Raw genomic sequence first — 23709 nt, forward strand, 5'->3', positions numbered from 1 at the left:
CTTTCCTAGGGACCCCTGGGTCGTCCCTGGCCTGCCCCCACCCACCCACCCACCCACCTAGACGCTTCCCATCAGCGGCCCCCTAGACCCCACAAGCAGAAGGTTGGAGAGTCCAGGTGGAGAAATTCCCCTTGTAGGAAAAGGCGAAGGAAACTCAAATTTCCCGTTTGCTCTCCCGTGGTGTAGGCGGGGGCGGGAGGAGGAGCAGAGAAGCTGCCAAAACTCGGTCCCCAAAAGAGGAAGCAACCCTGGATTGAGAGATGGCCAGCCCTAGAAAAGCCCTGGGCTCCCACAGAAGCCCTGCTCTGCCCAGTCCAGCCGGGTAGCCACCAGTCAACTTTTCTTCACCCTCTCCAGCCCACACTCTCCCTGTAGACAGAGGAGGGGAGGTGGGGAGGGGATGTGTGGTTGATCTCTGCGGTCTACGGTCCACCAGGGGCCCAGGAAATGGGGAGTAGGGGGAGTTTGGGTTCCACAGAACAAGGGTCAGTTTCAGGCCCTGTATTCAATCTCATATTAAGCCTCTCTGGGGAACTAGGAGGCTGAACAATCATGACACTATTGTTGACACACAGGTGCTAAAAGCTTCCTTTTCCGTTGTACCAGCAGTTTGGTTTATAAGGTGTGATGCCCCAACCAGCATCACCTGTTAGTTCTGAACTTATAGCACCTCAACCGACACCTATTGACAGTCTGGGAGCGGGCCCCCTGCCATCAGTGTCTGAAGGAACCTTCCAGAAGATTCTGCCACTTGCCGTTGCACCTGATGTCCCTCTGCCTGGAATGATCTACGGCCGTCTGGATTCTAGCTGTCCTTCTGAGTAAAGAGGATGAATTCAACTCTAGCTTTCTTCTTGTACCGTCTCTCAAACCCCCACTGCAGTTGATACTTAAGAGACTTTTGGTGTTAAAAACCTAAACCCAAATGGCAAGCCATCAGGGTGGAATGCTAAATACAATTTCTCTGCCGAAATGCCACCATCACCACGACTCCAAGTCTCGGTCGTTGGTGACCCCCTGCCAACCCCAGAAGAGAGTGTTGTGGGTGGCAGCTAAAATAGGAGAGTTGGTTGAAAGGAAATTCCTGAAAGAGATACCAGCTCTTCTCCCCATCAGGGTGGAAACACAATAGGTTTTTTTTTTTCCTCCAGACAACGGAAATGGCAGAGTTTCTGGGGGGAGGAGTGCAGTTGCGGGTGGACAAATCACGCTAAAAGCATGGGTAAAGCAAACGTGAGCGCGAATGCTGGAGTTTCCCACCTAGATCCTCACCCCCAACTCAGCAGCCAGGACCTGAAAAACAGATGGTGGGATCCCTTCCCCAAGGCATCTGGTCAAACAGAAAGATAGATAAAAAGATACTGAGGCCAAAGAGCTCTCTCCAGATCCCACTGCTCTGCCAAGAAGCTCACATGCCACGGGCTGATCTGTTTATTATTAAGCCCTACCCCCAGCCCCCAAACAGCAGGCCACAGCCAAGGACTGCTTGAACTGACAAAAAGAGGAATTCAGACTCATTATCTCGGACAATCCAGTTGAAAGTGTCTCTCTCTCTCTCTCTCTCTCTACGGCCAAGTTACATCACCTCATGAAATTTCCTCACCGGCAGTTTCCACCACGTGAAGTAGTCTTGTTTGTTTACTTGCTCATGGTTGTTTCTCCCACGAAACTTATTTCCCAAAGAGAAGCACCTTCACTTGCATTGTGTTTGCATGCTCTCTCCAACACCTAGAAAAGTGCAGGCCTCAAAATACTGAATGAATGAATGAATGGGAGTTCCTGTGGTGGCACAGCGGAAGCAAATCTGACTAGGAACCATGAGGTTGCCAGTTCAATCCCTAGCCTTGCTCAGTGAGTTAAGGATCTGGCATTGCTGTGAGTTGTGGTGTAGGCCGGCAGCTGTGGCTTGGGTTGGACCCCTAGCCTGGGAATTTCCATGTGCCATGGGTGCAGCCCTAAAAAGCAAGGGAAAGAAGAAAAAAAAATGTATGAATGAGTGAAACTACCAGCATGGGCTCTAGAGGTCAACAAACCATAGTCAATCAACTCAAATGTTTTGTTTTCTTTTGGAGGTGGCTGGGGAATGATAAAAGAAATTTCCTGATATGTGCAAACTATGTGAAATTCAAATTTCAGTGTTCACAAGTAAAGCTTTATGGGCACACAGCCACACTCAATCATTTCCATATCACCTGTGGCGGGTTTTTGCGATTTTATGGCAGAGTGGAGTAGTTAGTTACAGCAGAAACTGACTAGCCCACAAAGCCCAAAATATTTACTCTCTCTGGCCTGTTTCACAGGAAGATTTGCCGCCCCAGCTCTAGAGTCTTGGATTTCAGCTCTCCAATTTCTTGCTGTGTGATCTTGGGCAAGCTGCTTCACCTCTCTGAGCCTCGCTTTTCACATCTGATAAATTGGAATAAGTGCAGATCAAAATATGGTTTGGTTGAGAGCTTGCCATAGGCAGTACCAGGCGCATGGAAATGCTCATTCAAGGTAAACTGGATCACGGAATCTTTTCTACAATTCCAATACGTGGACATACAAAAACTGACTCCTCGGAGTGTCCATCATGGTGCAGCAGAAACGAATCTGACTAGGAACCATGAGGTTGCGGGTTTGATCCCTGGCCTCGCTCGGTGGGTTAAGGATCCAGCATTGCCATGAGCTGTGGTGTAGGTCGAAGACGCGGCTCGGATCTGGCATTGCTGTGGCTGTGGTGTAGACCGGCAGCAGCAGCTCCGATTAGACCTCTAGCCTGGGAACCTCCATATGCTGTGGGTGTGGCCCTAAAAATACAAAAAAAAAAAAAACTGACTCCTGGAGTTCCCACTGTGGTGCAGTGGGTTAAGAATCCAACTGCAGCGGCTCAGTTCACTGCAAAGGTGTCAATTCAATCTCTGGCCCCTTGCAGTGGGTTAAAGGATCCAGCATCGCCACAGCTGCAGCTCAGATTCAATCCCCGGCCCAGGAACTTCCATATGCCTTGGGTGCGGCCTTAAAAAGAAATTTTTTTAAGTTAAAAATTGACTCCAAATGTTGAAATCACCGAGCCAAGGACTTACGGGGACTGTTCTGAACTTCTCTGGACATGACGTCAAGGGGCTTAGCAGAGTTCTGTACGCCCCCTCCAGGGAGGGGAAACAAGGCCCAGCAGGCTGGGGAAGACTCAGGCCGCAGCCAGGGAGCGCCATGACGTATTGTTGTGGTCGGGACATCTGAGGCAGGCGGCCCCGCCCACTATGGAGCTCTCAGCATCAGCTGCCTAGCACCCCACGTTCAGTGGAGTCGCACCTCTGTGCTCAGCTATCTCCCTGAGATGAGTGTGGGCCCTGCTTTTCCTCACCTCTCTGAGCAGGGCCTAAATCCTCACCATCACCATCATAGGACTCAAGGGAGGGGCTGGGCAGGAAGCCATGAGGGGGCAGGACACCCCCTTGCCCTTCTTAAGGCCCCACAAACTAGCACTTCCTCCAGGAAGTATGCCTTGATTTTTCCTAGCAAAACTCACCTACTTCTCTCTGGGTTCCCAGCTGCACCCTATCCTGTAGGTGGCCTCTCCCAGTATCAACTTTCCAGCAGCCTGGCTCCTCTGTGTCCCCCAGAGCAAAGGCAAAGTCTGAAAGGGACCATTAGTGATTGCCTGGTTGCCAAAGAAGTGCGCAGTGAGAGGGCACAGGGCCCAGTGAGGGGCCTTGAACTTAGAAAAGAAGAAAAAAGGAAAGGAAGAATTGAGTGAGGTTGGTCTCCAGCCAAGGGGGTGTCAACATGTGTTGAAGGGGAAAACTGATACAGAGAGAAGAAACTGTGTTCTCCAACTTAGTCCCTGGAAAAGCTGGATCCGAGTCTTCTCGGCTCTGTATCCAGGCCAGGAAAACACAGACCCTGCATGTGAGTGTACCTGCGGTGTTGTGTAAACACAACAAGGCATGATGGTGCAGTAAGGCTTCTTGGAGTTGGTGTACCTACCCAGCTGCTCTGAAATGGTGTTTCCAATGTGATGTGTGGTCAGGGAGGAGGAAAGGGGGCAGGGTGGGTGTCCATGCATGCATGGGTGTGTTTCTGATTGAGGAACAGAAATAGCACAAGCTCCAAACCACTTGGCTTCCGATCCCACTTCTTACTAATGATAAGGTCATTAAAAATCCTATCCTTAGTCGTATGATATTCCTTTTACAAATGCCTTCCACTCCATGATTCCCACGTTCCCGTGGGTCAAGTGTGGCTAACACAGAAACCACCTTGTAGAATTGTCAAGAATCTGGAGCCGGAAAAGCATGTGGCGTGGGTGGGTGTGCTATCTGGCCGGCCATGGTCACTGCCAGGGCGGCTGACAGTCTAGTGTCCCTGAGGGATGGTATGCGGGGGTTGATCTTGTGGTCGAAGCACCAGGGAAGCAAAACTAGTGTAAATATCTGGGCCAAAAGATGGGCAGGCAGTGTTTAGAATGGAAATAGCCAAAAGAGTCATCGAAAGAGAAATGGTCAAATTATTGCTCGCTTGCTCATAGCATCAGTTCATTAATCAACCCATTGGTGAAGTTGAGTCATCTTTTGGGGCTCGATACAGATCTCTAAGGGCTAAGAAAACAAAGAGTGAGGATTTGGTTTCAGAGCAGAGGTACATTTGCATAGCACGCATCTGGAAGGTATATAAAAAGCTAGGGGGATTCAGAGGAATGATCTTAACTAGAGAAGGTGGACCTTTCACTGTACATGCTTCTGCCTACTTGCATTTTCCACGTATTACTGGTTTACTTTGTTTTGGGTTTTTTTTTTATGTTAAGGACAGAATCGTGGTCAGGTGTGAACACACAAAGAAGGAAACTAGTGGCCTGAGCTGTTTGGAGGAAGGGAAAATTTAACGCCAGTGACATCAAAGGCAGGAAATGGTGTTTCCCTATTAAGGACAGTGGAAGGACACAAGGATGGGGAAGACCCAGGGGGATCAGGGAGGGCCCCGGGGTCCCCCTCAGAGGGACCTGGTCCAAGAGAAACCAGCTCATTTTTCTGGGAATCTAGGCAGCCTGCCCCAGGAAGGAAGCCCCCACAGGGCTACCAACTAGAAGGGACTCTCCAACTCGCCCAGAGAGACAGCCACCAGACATGGGTGTACAAAAGACATATCCACTCAGACCATACACAATTGCAGAAACTGAGACAGAGACACAAACACCCCACAGAGACATATTCACACTCTCACAAACACCATGCACTGTGACATAGACACACAAGAGCAGCCACTAAAGCTAGCCACAGAGACACACAGAGACAATAGATACGTGTTCAGATCATGGACAGCAAGTATATCAAGAATAGGACACACATGGAGCTTCCGCTGTGGCATAATGGGTTAAGGATTTGGCGTTGCTGCTGCTCAGATTCGATCCTTGGCCAAGGAATTTCCATGTGCTGCTGGTGCGGCGGAAAATGAGCCAAGAAGAAAAGAAAAGAAAGAACAGGACACACAATTGCAGACCTACAATCATGTGTATACCAAAACAGAAGTGGAGATACACAGTACAGGTACATACACAGTCACACAGTCATACCCAGAGGTGCAGTCATAGCTATGCAAGATCAGCTGCGGAGCTAGCCACAAGAAACACGCAAGGTCACACAGTGGCCATGGATGGTCAAACCCACCCACTAACACATAGCCTCAAAGAGTATCGAAGACTCTAGGATATGCATTCAGAGACCCAAAATATCAGATGCCAGGAGACCACCAAAGGCACTCAAGTCACACACGGACACAGGCTGACTGGCAAAGATACAAGAGTACAAAGGAACTTAGGCCTGGCCCTCGGTGAAGATCCAGGCCCTACCCTTCGAGCCATTCAAGATCCACCTTCGACAGTGGTGATCCAGGACCTCATTCTTTCTCGGGGCCGGGGTGGCGGGGGGGGCGGCTACCCTTCTCTCCCTTGAGGAACTTCTGGGCGCCTTTCCTGGGTAGCGGCACTCAATATAGGCCGCGGGCGACCCCTGGTGGACCGGGCGCCTCAGTCCAGGGCTGCACGGAATTGGCGGGTAGGAGGGGGACTTAGACCGAAAGGAAGGAAAGATGCTTCTAGGTCTTCAGCATCAAAAGCAAAGCCGGGAAGAAGGAGCGTAGGAACTTGGGAGCAGAGGAACGGGGGTACGGAGCGGAGTCAGATAGGGCCTTGGTTGTGGAAACAGAGCGAGGGAAGCAGGAGTGCGACAGAAGACCACCACTCGCCCCGACTCCGTGCAGCGCCCTAGTGCCTGCGGAGAGGGTGCAGCTCCGGGAACTGCGGCAGACCTCGTAGAGTCCAAAGGCGAATTTCCATTGGTCGGCGCCCGACCAATGAGGAGCGGCGACGTCTCCCGGCAGGGTGGGGCGGGACAGGCAACCATTGGGGAGAAGGAAGGATGCCGCCTACTCAGCCTGGCTCTCAACCAGAAAATGACCACCAGGGGATCGCCACTGTCGATCAGCTTCCCAGGCCTGGCACACGCCCCAGCCCCTCCCACTGTCCTGTCGTTCTCCCTAGGCCCCGCCCACTTCCTATACATCATTGTCCCGAGCCCTGCTCACTCACCCCAAGTCCCTCTCATTTTCCCGTCACTCTCCCTAGGCTCTGCCCACTTCTCAGACATCAGCCTCCCAGGCCTCGACCATTCTCCTGCCCCCACCCACTTTTCTATTTTTCTCACCCTGGACCACCCTCTCCCTCCCCAGGTTCCGCCCTTCTGTTGCCTCCTATTTAAATCTTCAGCCCTGGAGTTCCCGTCGTGGCTCAGGGGTTAACGAATCCGACGAGGAACCATGAGGTTTCGAGTTCGACCCCTGGCCTTGCTCAGTGGGTTAAGGATCCAGCGTTGCCGTGAGCTGTGGTGTAGGTTGCAGAATCGGCTCGGATCCCGCGTTGTGGCTCTGGCTACAGCTCCGTAGACTGGGAACCTCCATATGCCGCGGGAGCGGCCCTAGAAAAGGCAAATAAATGAACAAATAAATAAATAAATAAGGGAGCCAGGGGAAACATCAGTTTCCCCAGCCCCGCCCTTCCTCGGGAAGGCCCTGCCCCCTTGGCCATCCAATTGCTGCCCTACCATGGGACCCCGCCCCTGCCTACCTGGGTCTTCACCTTTCAGGCCGGCCTCTCCCCGCTCTGGCCCCGCCCAGTTCTCTGGCTCTAATACCATTCCGGGTGGGCTCGCCCACCCCTTCGCCCCCCTCCATAGTCAATGAGTTTATCACACACAGTTTTGGCCTTGCTGGAGCTGGTGATCCGGTACCAGTGCCTGTGGCAGGGGAATCCGTGCAGGACACCCCCATTCCGACCACTGCTGTTGGCGGCTTTGGACGTGTTCTGTCTGCTGCTGGCTGAGCGCCCTCCCCACCAGCCTTGAGCCCCCCATGTGTACACCCAAGGGGCCGTGGAGGGGAGCTGTCTGCCTGTCTTTATCTGAGGGTCTCTACACTGGGGACTACTTGGGCCACCTGGTGTGAGTACTTGGGTGTCTTCACATCTGTGTGTCCATAAGCATGTTTCTGGGATGGCCGGGTCAATGTGTCTGTGTGAATGGGGTGGGGGGACTTCTCTCCTAACTTTTGTGTGTTTGTCTGGGTGCTGGGGTCACTATCTGGCTACGCATCTTTTTCTTTTTTCTTTTATTTTTTCAGTCTTTCATGTGATTTTATGTGCCGTATGTCTCTTTGAATCCTGTATCTGGGTCTGTCTGTGTGTCTGTAGTGGGGGGAAGTACGTTTGTACTGTGTGTCTTTGTATATGTTTGACTGTGCATATGGTGTGTGAAAACCCCTGGGTCTGTATGTCTGATTTGTGTTGCACTTATATACCATGTGAATGTACGATTCTGCGTGTGTATACTCATGCACTTGTGTGTGCCCCTTTGGGTCTCTGGGCTGCGTATTTTGTGTTTGTATTGAGTGTTGTGTTGGCTTAGGGGAGGCATGTTCACTGTGGGTGACTCCTGTGCATGCACTTGGTCTATGGAGGTCCATGCCTTTGCATCTGGGTTGAGGGTGAATCCAATGTATTTGTGTAGCCAGGTGTGTGTCTGAGTCTATATGGGCCTGCATCAATGGCAGGTATACTGTGGCATTATGTGTCTGTGTGTGTGTTTCTGAATCTGTGTGTCTGGGTCAGACTCTGTGTGTGCATATATCTGTGTGTCCTGAGCTTGCTTGGGGTCTAGATGTGTGGCTGGCGTATGCAAGCCCTCCCAGTTCCCCAGTGGGCAGGGCCAGTGACCAAAGCCCCCACGTTGGGGAGCAGAGGCCAGGCTGGGACACTTTGCCCTCCCAGCCCAGGAAGGAGCTGAGGACTGTGGGAAGCTGGGTTCCAGCTGCCTCGTTCCACCAGACTTCCGTGGGCAACAGAATATCAGGGTCAAGAGAGGGATGGGAGACCTGGGTGTAAGCTTTTAAGATGGGTGGGCCAGACAGAGAGCCTGGCACCAGCTAGAGACAGGCCCTCTGTTCTGCCTGACTTTAGGATGGTGGCATTGGGTGAGGGGCCCCGGATGCTGCTTACACTCAACTTTGCCACCATATCTCCCAGCTCGATCAGCCACAGACCCATAGATATAGGCAAGCACATATATACAGATCTCAGACCTAACCATACACATCAGCACAACCCACACATGGACACACATGCATAAATCCCTCTTTCTCTCTCAAATACACACACACACACACACACACCGAGACATGTACCTGTGTGTACCACAAACACCTATCCACATCACACACACGATACAGACAGATATTCACCAGCACACACATACGCATTCACACACAAAGACACAAGAGCCACGACCATACACACATACATCAGGACACACGTACACACACAGAAAAAGTGAACCCTTCCACCCTTATCCCCTCATCATCCTAACCCATTATCCACCTCATTCACAGGACCTCACCATGAAGGGGTCTCTGGAGCTCTGGCCTCCTCTGGCCTCCTGGCTGGACTCTCCTCCCTGCCTATGTCCTCGTCATGTCCAGGCTGTAGAGATGCAGGGAGGGCAGACTGGCCAGAAGGCCTAAGAAGAGTAAACTTCAGGTGACCTGTCCATGAGTGGGGTCATCGCCACCCGCTGCCGTCAGCCTGCCCATCGTGCTGAGACCGGTACCCCATAACCAGGGCTTCTTTTGCAATGACACCACCACCCCATACCCACGGATAGCCCATTATGTCATGGAGGAGTCAGCACTCAGGAAGACGGGCTTCATCGTTTCCATCCACACAGTAAGAGACTGGCCACTTTGACCCCACGCCATGGGAAAGTTCACCCCTTTTTCTGGCAAAAGTGGGAACCCCCACCCATGTAGATCTAAATCAGGAGGAAGTACTACCTCTTTTTCTACTGAAATGGGAACTCTCTCTGCTCAAGAGCGCAACCCTCCTTTCCTTAAGAAAAAGGTACGACTCCTCACTTTTGTCAGAGCAGAGAGGAAACACCCACCTCCCTGCCCCAGGCATGGAGTAAGTTCAGTCCCTGTTCCCCCCTCCCCAGGAAACAGAGAGGCCCCATCCCTTATCTGCAGAAGGCAGGAAGCAGTCCTGCCCCTCTCCTGGGGAGTTGAGAAATCTTCCCCTTTCAAACATGGAACATCCTGCTCTTTCTTCTGGTAAAAAGGGAAGTTCCACCATTTTCAGGCATTTGGGAGGAAATCTATCCTTTTTTCCCCCCCTGGTATAACAGGAAGTCCCACCCCTTTCTTATATAAGACAGGAAATCCTGCCTGTTTCTGACATAAACCAGGGAGATGGCTCACCTCTTTTCCTCATGTAACAGGAAGTCCCTGCCCCTTTCAGATATGGGACCTCTTTTCCTGGTGCTCTGGGAAGCCATATCCCTTGGCTTAAGAAGTCCTGCCCAGAGTCCCCATTGTGGCCCAATGGGTTAGGAACCTGGCTAGTATCCAGGGGGATGCTCCATAGGTTAAGGATCTGGCATTACTGCAAGGTGCGGCATAGTTAGATCTGGTGTTGCCATTGCTGTGGTATAGGCTGGCAGCTGCAGCTCTGGTTCGACCTCTAGCCTGAGAACTTCCATATGCCCCTTTACAAAAGGAAAAAAAAAAAAGTCCGGTGTTCCCATTGTGGCACAGCGGAAACGAATCTGACTAGTAATCATAAGGTCGCGGGATCGATCCCAGGCCTCCCTCAGTGGGTTAAGGATCTGGCGTTGCCATGAGCTGTGGTGTAGGTCACAGACATGGCTTGGATCTGGCATTGCTGTGGCTGTGGTGTAGGCCAGCAGCTGTACCTCCAATTCGACCCCTAGCCTGGAAACCTCCATATCCCACAAGTGCGGCCCTAAGAAAAAAAAAGAAAGAAAGAAAAGAAAAAAGTCCTGCCCGTTTCAGGCACAGGACTGGGAGAAGTTTCCCAATTGCGTGTGCGTGCGCGTGCGCACGCGCGCGATGAAATGAGAAGCCCCACGCTTTGGCCTGGTTTAGTGGAAAACAACAGCCTCCCTTCTGTATGAACCTGAGACAAAAGCTTGGGGATGTTCCACTTAGTGTGCCCCTTGTCCTCAGCAGTGGCCGCCTCACCTTTCTGACGTGGCCCCACAGATCAGCCTAGGAGATTGATTCGTGTCCAGGGCCTGCAGCTGAGCTCGCCACAGCCTTCATGAGCAGCACGTACATGGCCATGGTCTACAAGCAGCTGGGTGCCCTCATTTTTGGTGGCCTGGCCAGCTGTTTCCTGACCAGCATTACCAAGATGACCACAGGCCACCTGCAGCCCCACTTCCTGGCCACGTGCCTGCCAGACCCAGCCTCCTTGGACTACGAGGGACTACACCTGCACCAGGCACCCTGAAGATGTCCTCAATGCCAGGGGAGTGAGTGAGGAGGGGAACCCACAGAGCATGTCTACCCCCCCAACCCCAGCTGATGGCCACCCTCCCCCGACCCATCTCCCAGGAAATACTTCTATTCAGAGGATGCCACCATCGGAACGTACTCCATGGTATATCTGGTGGTGAGTGTTGGCAGGAGGTGGGCCACACACCCAACAAAGCCAGAAAATGCTCCATTGTCCCCCCACCCCATCCCCCACATCCCCACCCCATGCTTGGGAACAGCAGTGCCAGGCACAGCGGCTTCCACGGAGCTTGTGTCAGGAGGGCGGGAATGGGGAGGGCCAAGCTCCTCTTAAGACACATTCAGCGTCCCTGTCCTGGAACAGCAACTTTCAGAACCCTCTGTCTCCCCCTCCCTGCAGCTGGAGAGGGACCGTGCCAGGCTGGGTCCTTGCCCAGGGCTGGGATCCACCAAGGGCGGGGGGTGGGGGGGATGGATTCAGAGCCTGCTGAGGTGTAGGTCTGTTAGGACAGTGGAGTGGCAGGAGGAGGTCGGGGAGGGGGAGCCTCTGGGAAAGAGTCGCTGACCCACAGGCCCAGTGGGCAAAGCAAGCACAGACTCAAGTGGCAGGAGCAGATTTCACACACTGGAGCCGGCCCAGGGCACCCACGTACGGTGATGGACAGACACAATGACACGGACAGAAGCCCTGGCCCCAGGGCACAGGATGGTCACACAGCTGCTTTCACACCAGCAACATTTCTTCCTGCTATTCCCACTATTCACTCCCTTGTTTTGTTTTTGGTTTTTTTTTTTAATCTTAAAGACCAAGTAACGAAGTAACAACAGCTTCCTGTAGTGATAAAGGCGCAGGACTTTGGAGCTGGAATGTACAAGCTCTAGTCCCAACCTCAACAATGTGTGACTAAAAGTGAGACACACAGCCTCTTTGGGCCTCTGTTTCCACACCTGTAAAATGAGTATGGAAACAGTACTTGCCTCCTAGGGCTGTGGTTTCATGAGTTAAAACATAAATGAGCTGACACATTCAAATCACCTCAAACAGGATCTGGCCTAAAGGTCATTATTATCATTAATAACAGGCAAAACATTCTCCTTCCATCCCCAGGGCAAGCTGGGGACCAGAGAGCACATCAGCAATGCCTGGAGGTGCACAGATAATCACACACAACCAGGAGGCAGGCCTGGTCTTGATTCGATGGCCCAAGGAAAGTGTGGCCAAGTCTGTGAACAGAATGTTCTGGATCTTAGGGAATGCCCCCACCTCTAAGTGTTCCTCAAGTGTCCATGTTTGATTTTTCCCTGAAACACACAACAGCCCCGGTCCCATTCTTCCTTATCCTCTCAAGGAAGATGATGTTTAAAAAAAAATTGGAGTTGCTGTGGTGGCTCAGGGGTAACAAACCCAACTAGGATCCATGAGGATGCAGGTTCGATCTCTGGTCTCACTCAGTGGGTTAAGGATCCGGCGTTACCGTGAGCTGTGGTGAAGGTCAAAGACAAGGCTTGGGAGTTTCCGTCGTGGCGCAGTGGTTAACAAATCCGACTGGGAACCATGAGGTTGTGGGTTCGGTCCCTGCCCTTGCTCAGTGGGTTAACGATCCGGCGTTGCCGTGAGCTGTGGTGTAGGTTGCAGACGCGGCTCGGATCCCCCGTTGCTGTGGCTCTGGCGTAGGCTGGCAGCTACAGCTCTGATTAGACCCCTAGCCTGGGAACCTCCATATGCCGCGGGAGCGGCCCAAAGAAATAGCAAAAAGACCAAAAAAAAAGACAAGGCTTGCATCCCAAGTTGCTGTGGCTGTGGTGTAGGCCGGCAGCTACAGCTCTGATTTGACCCCTAGCCTGGAAATTTCCATATGCCCTAGGTGCAGCCCTAAAAAAATAATAAAATAAAATTTAAAATTTCTTTTTCTGGAGTTCCCGTCGTGGCGCAGTGGTTAACAAATCCGACTAGGAACCATGAGGTTGCGGGTTCGGTCCCTGCCCTTGCTCAGTGGGTTAACGATCCGGTGTTGCCGTGATCTGTGGTGTAGGTTGCAGACGCAGCTCGGATCCCGCGTTGCTGTGGCTCTGGCGTAGGCCGGTGGCTACAGCTCCGATTCAACCCCTAGCCTGGGAACCTCCATATGCCGCGGGAGCGGCCCAAGAAATAGCAACAACAACAACAACAAAAAAGACAAAAGACAAAAAAAAATAAATAAAATAAAAAATTTCTTTTTCTTTTTAGGATGGCACCTGCAGCATATGGAAGTTTCCAGGCTAGGGGTCAAATCAGAGCTGCAGCTGCCAGCCTACGCCGCAGCCACAGCAATGCTGGATCCCAGATGCATCTACGACCCACGCTGCAGCTTGTGGCAACACCATATCCTTAACCCACTGAGTGAGGCCAGGGATCGAACTGCATCCTCGGGGACACTGTGTTGGTTGTGTTCCAACATAGTTGGGTTCCAACACGCTAAGTTGGGTTCTTAACCTGCGGAGCCACAATGGGAACTCTGAAGATGATGCTTAAAGAAGGGGCTTTTGTTTGTTTTCTGTTTTCCACTTCAAAATCAAGAGCTCAACCTCTACTTTTTGAGGACTTCCCAATGAGACTGACCTGGTTTGATTGGAGAGCTGACACTGGCAAGAAGTAGGGGTACTAGGCCACAGCTGGAGCCTACCTGAACGATCTCCCCTGAACCTTGTGAAACTACTCACCGTCTCACAATTCTCCCAAAGCCGGGGTGCAGTGTCTAGCATGAGGTTCTCTTCCAATAATGGTTTCAGGGGGCCCGCAGCTGCTACCCTCTTTAGAGGCTGAAATCCATTTCCATTCAAAACTGGCAGGCTCATACAGGCAGGGAGGCACAAAAGCCCAGCCCTGGTTGAGTCCCTCTGGATTCTCAGGGTTTCAAGGCACTGCCCACCCAACCCCACCTCCACCCCTGTCCCTGCCTTCCAGTTTTATGTACAGGCCAGTTCCTAGGGACAGAAAATCTGGCTCCTATGACCTACCATCCAGCTCCTTCTCTTATCCCTAGCTCTGTTCACTGGCTGCCTCCTATGATGCCATCTTTGGATTCTTGCAGGGAGCTCTGATGGCTTTCTGGGTGGTAAGAGATGGCATGGGACACCTGGGTACCAGCGATGGTCTGCATGCCTGGGAACCATTGGGTACACCATTGGGTACTTCTCATCTGCCAGGTCGGGAGTCCAGGAGAGGCCAGACGGGAGGGAGTGGCCAAGGGGTGTCAGTGACGTCAGCTCACCCCAACCCCTCCCACTCCATCCCTGCAGGCTTTCTACGTCTCTGGCAATGCCAGATCCCAGAAGCTCCAGGTGCTAGAAGGCTGCCTGTCCCCTGCTCCTCAACTTCGTCCCCCTTTCCCCTCTATGGGTTCTTCCCCTGAGCATCCTCAGGAAGCCCAAGAGCTGCCCCGATGCAGAGAAAGATCAGAGGCACCTACCCACTGCAGGGCCTGGCCTTGCCAGGGAACTATCCCTTCCCAGATGGGCTAATCCAGGAAGCCCCACCTCTGTGGAGTTCAGCCCTCACCCCAAATCACCCTAGGGGGTGACACAGGAAACCCCATTTTTCTGGGGCTGAGTCCTAAGTCAGCCCCTCCCAGCAGGGCCTTCCATAAAAACGTAAGTGTTTTTATGACTCTTGATATTTAAAAAAAAATTTAAATGCCAATACAGAGTCTTTGAATTTGTTTTGATGTTAACATGGGTTAGTGGACCTCCTACTGCAATCCAGGAACTGTGTGTCTCAGAGATCAATTTTAACATTTGCACTGGGTGATAACCTCATAAGTCTAAATCAGGTTTCTCTACCGTGGCTTTGGCCAATGATCTTTGGGGCCAGATAATTCTCTGCTGCAGAAACAGTCCTGTGCACTGCAGGATGTTGAGCAATATCCCTAGGCTCCACCCACTGGATGCCAGTAACATCCCCAAGATGTAATGATCAAAAATGTCTCCAGCAAACTATTGCCTTTGGAGTGGATAAGCAATGAGATCCTGCTATATAGCACTGGGAACTATATCTAGTCACTTATGATGGAGCATGATAGAGGATAATGGGAGAAAAAGAATGTATATGTGACTGGGTCACCTTGCTGTACAGTAGAAAATTGACAGAACGCTGTGAACTAACTATAATGGAAAAAATAAAGATCATTTTAAAATGTCTCCAGGCATAAATGTAATAAAATTCATTGAGTTTAAAAAAAAAATGTCTCCGGGGAGTTCCCCGACCACCTAGCAGGCTAGGGATCTGGTGTTGTCGCTACTGTGGCGTGGGTCACTGCAGTGGCACGGGTTTAATCCCTGACCCAGGGGACTTTTATATGTGCAAGGTGTGGCTGGGGGGGGGAGAAAAAAAAACAACCCTGCCTCCAGACACTGTCAAGTGTCCTCCTGGGGCAGAACTTCTCCCAGCTGAGAACCACAAAATTAAAAACTACTGGTGATAGATGCAAACTATTGCCTTTGGAATGGATAAGCAATGAGATCCTGCTGTATAGCACTGGGAACTATATCTAGTCACTTATGATGGGGTGTGATGGACGATAATGTGAGAAAAAGAATGTATACATGTATGTGTGACTGGGTCACTTTGCTGTACGGTAGAAAATTGCCAGAACACTGTAACCCAGCTATAATGGAAAACATAAAAATCATTTAAAAAAAGAAACCACTGGTAAGAAAGTGAGGTGCCAGCCATACAGCAGACCTGACTAACCCCACCCCCACCCCACAGTAGCCAGAAGCCATGGAGGATAAAGAGGAGGCTTCCTCGACCCCTGAGGCAGAGGCTGCCAAAAGAAGGTGGCCACAAGAGGTCTGGCCTTCACTTTCCGGGCAGCACAGGATGTTTTGTCCAGTATAACAGTCATAATCATTGTAATACTAATAGCTACAATTTATTGAGGGAAAACTGGGGCCATTCTGCTGTGAACTGGGCCCTCTCTTGGATCCTCCCAACCACCTGGGGGCCAGGCATTCTTTTTTTTTTTTTTTTTTTGAGGTCAGGCATTCTTGACTCCCCATCTTGCAGTAAATTCAGCTACAGAGAGGCAAAGTAGCCTGCGTAAGGTCAGAGACTAATTAGAAATGCAAAGGCAGGGATTTTGCAGTGAATTAGAACAATGCATTGTAATGAATTAGAACAATGGAGCAGAGAGGTTTTAATCTGGGAGGGAGCAAGGCAGTCCCCCAGGGATCCTTTACACCCTCCCCCCAATAGGTAATCCAGCTGTAAATCTTAATCTTTGCTGTTCCACCCCAGGCAAAGCTGAGGGTGACCCCACGTGCAACAGATCCAAAGCCCAAGAGAGGTGTCCAGGGGGAGCGCACAGTACCCTCCCCCAAACCTCCATCAGTTTCTGCAAGTCTCCCTAGTCAAACATGGAAGGAACATCGGGGTTTTACTTACTACACAACTGCAAGATCAGTCCGGCAGGAACTGACCGCCCCCAACCTCCCCAAACAGACGGCTACTCCGGAGCGCCCAGCTCGGCCCGGGCTAGGAGCCCTCCCAGTTAAAGCGAGGGCACTAAATGGAATGGGGAAGGAGGCCTGGGACAGAGAAACTGAGGCAGGGCCGCTTGGAGGAAGAGGGAGAAGCAGGATCTCCCCGCGGCTTGTTTACTGGACGCTCGCTCTCCCTCCCCACCCCCGACCCATCCCTGCAAGACCCGGATCGCCAGGCCCGGCTTGGAGAGGGGTGGGGGAGGCAGATAGTACTGAGGGCGTCTGAGGAGCTTCGCCCCCACCGCCCAGGGTGGGGTCGCACAGGGCCACCTCGCGTCTCAGCCCCGGGCCCGGGAGGTCTCCAGGAGGAAAGGGAGGGGGATCGAGAAGGATCTCTCCATCCATCCCAGCACCCTCGGTCTCGGGGCGGGACCAGGGGGCGGAGCGGGCCAGTGACCGGCCGTGACGCGAGCCCCGCCTGCTCATATAGAGGCGCCTGGGGGGGCGCAGGGACCGAGGTTCGCCATCGCCACCGCCGCCGCATCCACCTTCAGCCCCGCCACCGCAGTTACCAGAACCTTCGCCACCGCCGCCGCGACCACCGCCAGGGCCACCATCATGCGGGAGATCGTGCACCTGCAAGCCGGCCAGTGCGGCAACCAGATCGGAGCCAAGGTGTGCAGGGAACCCGGGCCGAGGACGATGCCGATGCCGAGAAATGTGGAGCGCGGTCTGCCGAGCTCCGCAGAGCTCCTCCGCCGCGGGTCTTTGGGCGGGGGGACCGGTTACCCAGGAGGCCAGCACCCCAGGGACGGTGGGGGAGGGACGCGGGGGGCAGGGCCAAGCTGGGAACAAAGAGGCCGGTGGGGGTGGGGCCCTAGCCTTCGGTCCGCTTGCCGCAGCTGGCTTCACAGCTGGCCCCCCGTGCCCTCCACACGCACAAAGAGATCCCGCCCCTCCCCAAGGCAGCGGCCAGGGAGTGCTGACACCAGCCCGCTAAGCTGGGGTGGTGACTCTGCTTCACCCTGCCCCCACCTCTCCCTTCTTGCTGCCTCATCCTTGCCTCCCCACTATGCCTTATGTCCCCATTCACCTTGCTGAGGGACAGGTGGACAGCTAGAAAGTGGTTGCGGGTCCTGAGAGCAGACGATGGAGATGGGGGCAGACCTGGCCACCGGTTTCCCCTTACTTGGTCCTTGCCACCATCACCCATCTAGTTTTGGGAGGTGATCAGTGATGAGCATGGCATCGATCCCACTGGCACATACCACGGGGACAGCGACCTGCAGTTGGAGAGGATCAATGTCTACTACAATGAGGCCACAGGTAAGGAGTGGGAGTGCACCTGCGGGAGTGGGGGTGGGGAGGGACAGGATGCTGGTTCCTGGCGCTGACCAAGCTTCTCTCCATCTGCTTCACTGCAGGAGGAAATTATGTCCCCAGAGCTGTGCTGGTGGACCTGGAGCCGGGCACCATGGACTCCGTCCGCTCAGGTCCCTTTGGCCAGATCTTTCGACCTGACAACTTTGTGTTTGGTAAGTCACGGCCCTGGGACACAGGCAGAGGAGCCCGCATTGATCCTTTCACTTGCACATGGCTTGGAGAAAATTCTCCACCTAGCATTTGGACTCAAAGGTGACCACAAGGACCCGGAGCCCAATGGGGGAGGCAGACACACAGACCACCATGGGAGCCCAGGTGGGAGGCATCTTATACAATGGAGAGGGGAGGCGCCAGGGAGGGAAGGCTTCCCGGAGGAGGTGGCATTTTCATTTAACAATATGGACCTGAGCCAGACCACAGCCCACAAATCCCAGCTCTGCCACTTCATGCAGTTGACAGATACTTACTGAGCACCTACTGCATACCAGGCCCTATACATCTCCTAGAGAGACAGCCAAGAACAAAGCTCTCTGCCCCCACCCCCATCCCCCTGAACCTGATATCCTTGTGCAAGAGAGTATAAATAAGTCAAGCTCAGCCACTGACTGAGTCAGCTGGGTGATTCTGGACAGTCTCCTCAATCTCTCTGTGCCTCAATCTTTTGTTTTGTTTTCTTGGCCACACTCACCGCATGCAGAAGTTTTCGGGCCGCAGCTGTGGCAATGCTGGATCCTTAACCACTAGGCCATCGAAGAACTCCCTCATCTTTTTTTTTTTTTTTCCTCGTCTTTAACACAGGGATTATACAAAGACTTTTCAGGATTGTGAGGCTTAAAGCCATTAATACATATAAAGAACTTACAACAGGGAGTTCCCGTCGTGGCGCAGTGGTTAACGAATCCGACTAGGAACCATGAGGTTGCGGGTTCGGTCCCTGCCCTTGCTCAGTGGGTTAACTATCCGGCGTTGCCATGAGCTGTGGTGTAGGTTGCAGACGTGGCTCGGATCCCGCGTTGCTGTGGCTCTGGCGTAGGCTGGCGGCTCCAGCTCCGTTTCAACCCCTAGCCTGGGAACCTCCATATGCCACAGGAGCGGCCCAAAGAAATAGCAAAAAGACAAAAAAAAAAAAAACTTACAACAGTGGCTAGTTCACAGAGGGGAAGAGAAGCAGTTGATGTTTTGCTGTGGTTTGTATTATCATTACCACTATTAATATCTGCAGCCTACAAAGTGAGTAGGACTTGGGTTGACCGAGGTGCAAGGAAGCAAGGAAAGATGTGCCAGAGGGAACAGCATGTATAAAGACCATGAGCACTTTTGGAGCCCTCAGATTCAAGGGGCATTCACCCTCCATGAACAATCCTCTAGGAAACATTTCCAGCTACCTTTAGGTCAAGCTAAATGCACCCCCCTCCCCACCTGACCTCAGGTCCCAGGCTCCTCCTCCTCCAGCACCTCTCCTCCTTAATGCATGGTAGTTTAATCTGGAGCCCTCAGATTGGTGGGACAAGCTGTGTGACCTTGGACAAGTGAATTTCCCTCTCTGGTCTGTGCAAAAATTCAGGAAGATGATGATTCTGTGTGGGTGTGGCACACAATAGGTCATCAGGAAATGGCCATGGAGAGGCTAAATGAGGTTGACCAATGGATGTGAGTGGTTCTAGGATACTCTCAGGCAGCTCCAGTCTGGCCATAAGGTTCTTTGGCCTCTGGGAGGTGAGCCAGGGAAGGTGGTGGTAAAAGTGTGGACTCAGGAGCCAGACCATCTGGTTTAAATCCTAATCTCTCAGAGGAGGTGACACTGAAGAGAGACCTGAAGGAAGTCCTGGGAGTACCTGGGGGGAGAGCATTCCAGGCAGAGGGAACAGCCTATGTGAAGGCCCTGGTGTGTTGGAGGAACAGTAAGAAGGCCCATGTGGCTGGAGCAGAGTGAGGGGGAGAGAGGGAGGAGAGGAGGGCAGGGAGGGGACAGGGACAGAAACAGGCCATGCCAGGCCTTTAGGCTACAGGAAGGACTTGGGCTTTTATCCCAGGGAGCTGGGAGCCCAGGCGGGCTGTGGGCAGAGGGAGAGGGCATGCCTCGGAAGCTCATAGGGTGCCCCCTGGCGGCCACAAGGAGAACAGACTGGGGGATGCTGTGGACTCCAGCTGGAGGGACCCAGGCAGAAGCACTGGTCTGATTCAGATGGGCGATGAGGGGGTTAGACCCAGGTGGAAACAGAGGAGGGGGCAAGAATAAATGTTACCCGTTCACAAAAATACCAGCCAATAGCTATTCTAATCCTAATCCTTGTCCTCTGGAGCTTGCATTCTCCTGTAAGATGACAGACAACAAATATGATTAATTTTTAAAAATAGGTTTATCAGTGCTATGGAGAAAAATGGAGCACAGAAGGGGAATTAGAAATGGAGAGGGTTTGCAGTTGTATAGAGTGATCAGGCAGAGCCTCGTGAGAGTGACAAAGTCCTGAAGGAGGAGAGAGAGGAAGCTGTGTGGGTGTCTGAGGGAACAGCATCCTGGCAGAGGGAACAGCACATGCAAAGGCCCTGAGGCAGAGCCGTTCCTGGTGTGTTGGAGGAACAGCTCATTTGGCTGGGGCAGAGTTGTGGGGGGAGGGCAGGGAGGGGGTGGGGTAAGTTCTGCAGGGCCTCTGGGCCATGGGCAGAACTTGGGCTTTTACTGAAAGATGGATGAACTGGGGTAATTCTGAGCTGAAGTGGGACATGATTTTTTTTTTTTTTGGCCTCCTCACAGCTTATGAAGTTCCTGGGTCAGGGGTCAGATCTGAGCCACACTTTTAACCTAAGCCATAGCTGTGGCAATGCTGAATCCTTAACCCACTGAGCCCAGCCAGAGATTGAACCTGTGTCTGAACCAACATTCCCAAGACACCGCCAATCCATTGCTCCACAGCAGGAACTCCAGGACTTGATTTAAGTTTTGTCAGGATCCTTCTAGCTACTGAAAGGAAGCAAGGGTGGAACAATCAGTAATAATAATTTTGTTACTATTATTCAGCTACTAGGGTGGCCGGGGTGAGGTTGAGGGTATGGTCTCCCCAAAATGGCTGGGTGTCCCCACCCCTTCCCTCTTCAGGCCAATCCGGAGCCGGCAACAACTGGGCCAAGGGCCACTACACAGAGGGCGCCGAGCTGGTGGATGCGGTTCTGGACGTGGTCCGGAAGGAGGCGGAGAGCTGTGACTGCCTGCAGGGCTTCCAACTGACCCACTCGCTGGGCGGCGGCACGGGGTCCGGCATGGGGACACTGCTCATCAGCAAGATCCGCGAGGAGTTCCCGGACAGGATCATGAACACCTTCAGCGTGGTGCCCTCCCCCAAGGTGTCTGACACGGTGGTGGAGCCCTACAACGCCACGCTGTCGGTTCACCAGCTGGTGGAGAACACGGATGAGACCTACTGCATCGACAACGAGGCGCTCTACGACATCTGCTTCCGCACCCTGAAGCTGACCACCCCCACCTACGGCGACCTCAACCACCTGGTGTCGGCCACCATGAGCGGGGTCACCACGTGCCTGCGCTTCCCGGGCCAGCTCAACGCCGACCTGCGCAAGCTGGCCGTGAACATGGTGCCCTTCCCCCGCCTGCACTTCTTCATGCCGGGCTTTGCGCCGCTGACCAGCCGGGGCAGCCAGCAGTACCGGGCACTGACGGTGCCCGAACTCACCCAGCAGATGTTCGACGCCAAGAACATGATGGCCGCCTGCGACCCCCGCCACGGCCGCTACCTGACCGTGGCCGCCGTGTTCCGGGGCCGCATGTCCATGAAGGAGGTGGACGAGCAGATGCTGAGCGTCCAGAGCAAGAACAGCAGCTACTTCGTGGAGTGGATTCCCAACAACGTCAAGACGGCCGTGTGCGACATCCCGCCCCGTGGCCTGAAGATGGCTGCCACCTTCATCGGCAACAGCACAGCCATCCAGGAGCTATTCAAGCGCATCTCCGAACAGTTCACGGCCATGTTCCGGCGCAAGGCCTTCCTGCACTGGTACACGGGCGAGGGCATGGATGAGATGGAGTTCACTGAGGCAGAGAGCAACATGAACGACCTGGTGTCCGAGTACCAGCAGTACCAGGATGCCACTGCCGAGGAGGGCGAGTTCGAGGAGGAGGCAGAGGAGGAGGTAGCCTAGGGCACCTCCATGGCTTCATGTCTCCCCCCTGCTCGGCTGCTGACCTCTGACCCCAGAGAACCCTGCTTCACCTTCCAGCCTGACTCACCTGGGACTACCACCTTGCATCTCTTCCCCTGGCTAACCTTTGACCCTTGAGCCCCACTTTATCTCCAACCCCCTTGAACCTTTCCTACTTAGACCCCATGAGCCCTGCTTCACACAAGCCCACCTTGAACTCCATGAGCCCTCCTTCACCCCTGACCTCTCCACCTTTGACCTCCCCACGAACCCCATTGCACCCCCAGACCTATAAGCCCTAATTTACGTGGATGTCTTCCCCCCTGAGCCTCTCTGAACTTGCCTCACCTTTGACCCCACAAGCCCCACCTGCCCTCTGACCCCACCTTCTCTCCAGATCTCCCAAAAAGCACTCCTCTCCCCTCCCACCAACCTTGGCTTTCCAGGCATGCTGCTGGGGAAGAAAGAAGCCCTCCCTGGAGCATGTGGGCAAGAGAGGCTGCTCCCTCCCCTCCCTTCACCTCCCCTCAATAAATTAATTGCTGTCCTGCCATGTTTCTATAGAGTGTAGTTTTTCATCACCCTCTGGGGAGGCCACATGAGGGCTCCTCCCCTTGGGATGGAGGTGGACACTGAAGAGACTTCTAATTCAGGGGTGGGGAGGGGGCAGAGGTTTCAGGGTCAGACAGACCGGGCTATACCCCTATGCCTGGGAGCTGCTTCCCCTGCACTGTGGAGAATCAAGAGGCTGCCACCACCAGAACAATTGAGTTCAGATACCTCCCAACACACACGAAGCTATGAAGACAGGTCCACTAGAGTGCTGAACAAAAATTAATTAAAATGCATATAAAATAAAATTATTCTAAATAATCACGCACACACACGAGTTCTGCCTCACTTCACCTTCCAAATCTCTCATGAATATCTCTAATTGGTAGAACCTAATCTGCATCCTGGGAACCAGAGCTGCAAAGGAGTCTGGGAAATGTAGTCCCCCAACCCCTGGCTTCTGGTACAGAGAAAGGCAAACCAGAAATGAGAGCGACAGGGAGGGAGGAATGCTGAGAGCCACACTCTCCTGGACCACCAGCCGCCTCCCTGGGTCCCACTGCAGCCAGGAGGAAGAGGAAACTTGGGTAAGGCAGCCTGGAATATCCAGCCTGCAGCAAACTGCATCTCAGCAGGCCTGGCACAGCACTGGGTGGTGAAGCAGAAAGATGACTAACTCGGCGGTGAGCTTTCCTGTCTTTATTACCCAAACCCAATGCGGCCATAGAAGAACTCCCCATTCTGCCTCCCCCAAATCCCCTTCCCCAAGAAATGGCACCACCCCTTTGCTCAAACCCCACATCTAGAAGTCAGCCTTGGAGTTTCCTTCATGGCTCAGTGGTTAATGAGCCCAACAGGGATTCATGAGGACACAGATTTGATACCTGACCTTGCTCAGTAGGTTAAGGATCTGGCATTGCCATGAGCTGTGTTGTAGCTCGAAGAGGCGGCTCAGATCCTGCATTGCTGTAGCTGTGGGGTAGGCTTGCAGCTACAGCTCCAATTTGACCCCCAGCCTGGGAACTTCCATATGCCACAGGTGAAGCCCTAAAACAGAAAAAAAAAAAAAAAAAAAGAAGAAGAAGAAGAAGCAGTCACCCTTGACTCATTGTTTTCTAGACCAAATACTTTCTTCTTATCTTTGCTGAGTTCAATTGTCTCCGTCTCCAAAACGTATCTTGTACTTGACTCCTCCTCTCCACCATCTATACGCTGGTCTAAGCCACCATCGTTGCTCACTCAGGCAATCTCCACCCACCACTTCCCAGGGCTCCCTTCGACTGGACTGTCACTGCCCCCTGCAGTGTGCAATGTCCTCCCACA

General features: G+C 53.0%; 1 protein-coding gene across 1 annotated transcript; it reads left to right on the forward strand.

The window, feature by feature from the left end:
- Positions 1-16770: 16770 nt before the first annotated feature.
- Positions 16771-22387, forward strand: TUBB4A (tubulin beta 4A class IVa). The gene is made up of 4 exons (XM_047777341.1): positions 16771-16971; positions 17514-17622; positions 17721-17831; positions 20777-22387. Exons 1-4 carry the CDS (start codon positions 16915-16917, stop codon positions 21832-21834), a joined length of 1335 nt encoding a protein of 444 aa, XP_047633297.1. The 5' UTR covers positions 16771-16914; the 3' UTR covers positions 21835-22387.
- Positions 22388-23709: the final 1322 nt, after the last annotated feature.

The sequence above is a fragment of the Phacochoerus africanus genome, chromosome 4, assembly GCF_016906955.1.
Source record: "Phacochoerus africanus isolate WHEZ1 chromosome 4, ROS_Pafr_v1, whole genome shotgun sequence".
Lineage (NCBI taxonomy): Eukaryota > Metazoa > Chordata > Mammalia > Artiodactyla > Suidae > Phacochoerus > Phacochoerus africanus.

What these genes read in the sequence shown, in the direction of transcription:
- TUBB4A (XM_047777341.1), top strand. Translation starts at nt 16,915, where the DNA reads ATGCGGGAGATCGTGCACCTGCAAGCCGGCCAGTGCGGCAACCAGATC. An exon ending in CTACTACAATGAGGCCACAG is followed by an intron (nt 17,623 to 17,720) that starts GTAAGGAGTGGG and finishes GCTTCACTGCAG; the next exon opens with GAGGAAATTATGTCCCCAGA. An exon ending in ACCTGACAACTTTGTGTTTG is followed by an intron (nt 17,832 to 20,776) that starts GTAAGTCACGGC and finishes TTCCCTCTTCAG; the next exon opens with GCCAATCCGGAGCCGGCAAC.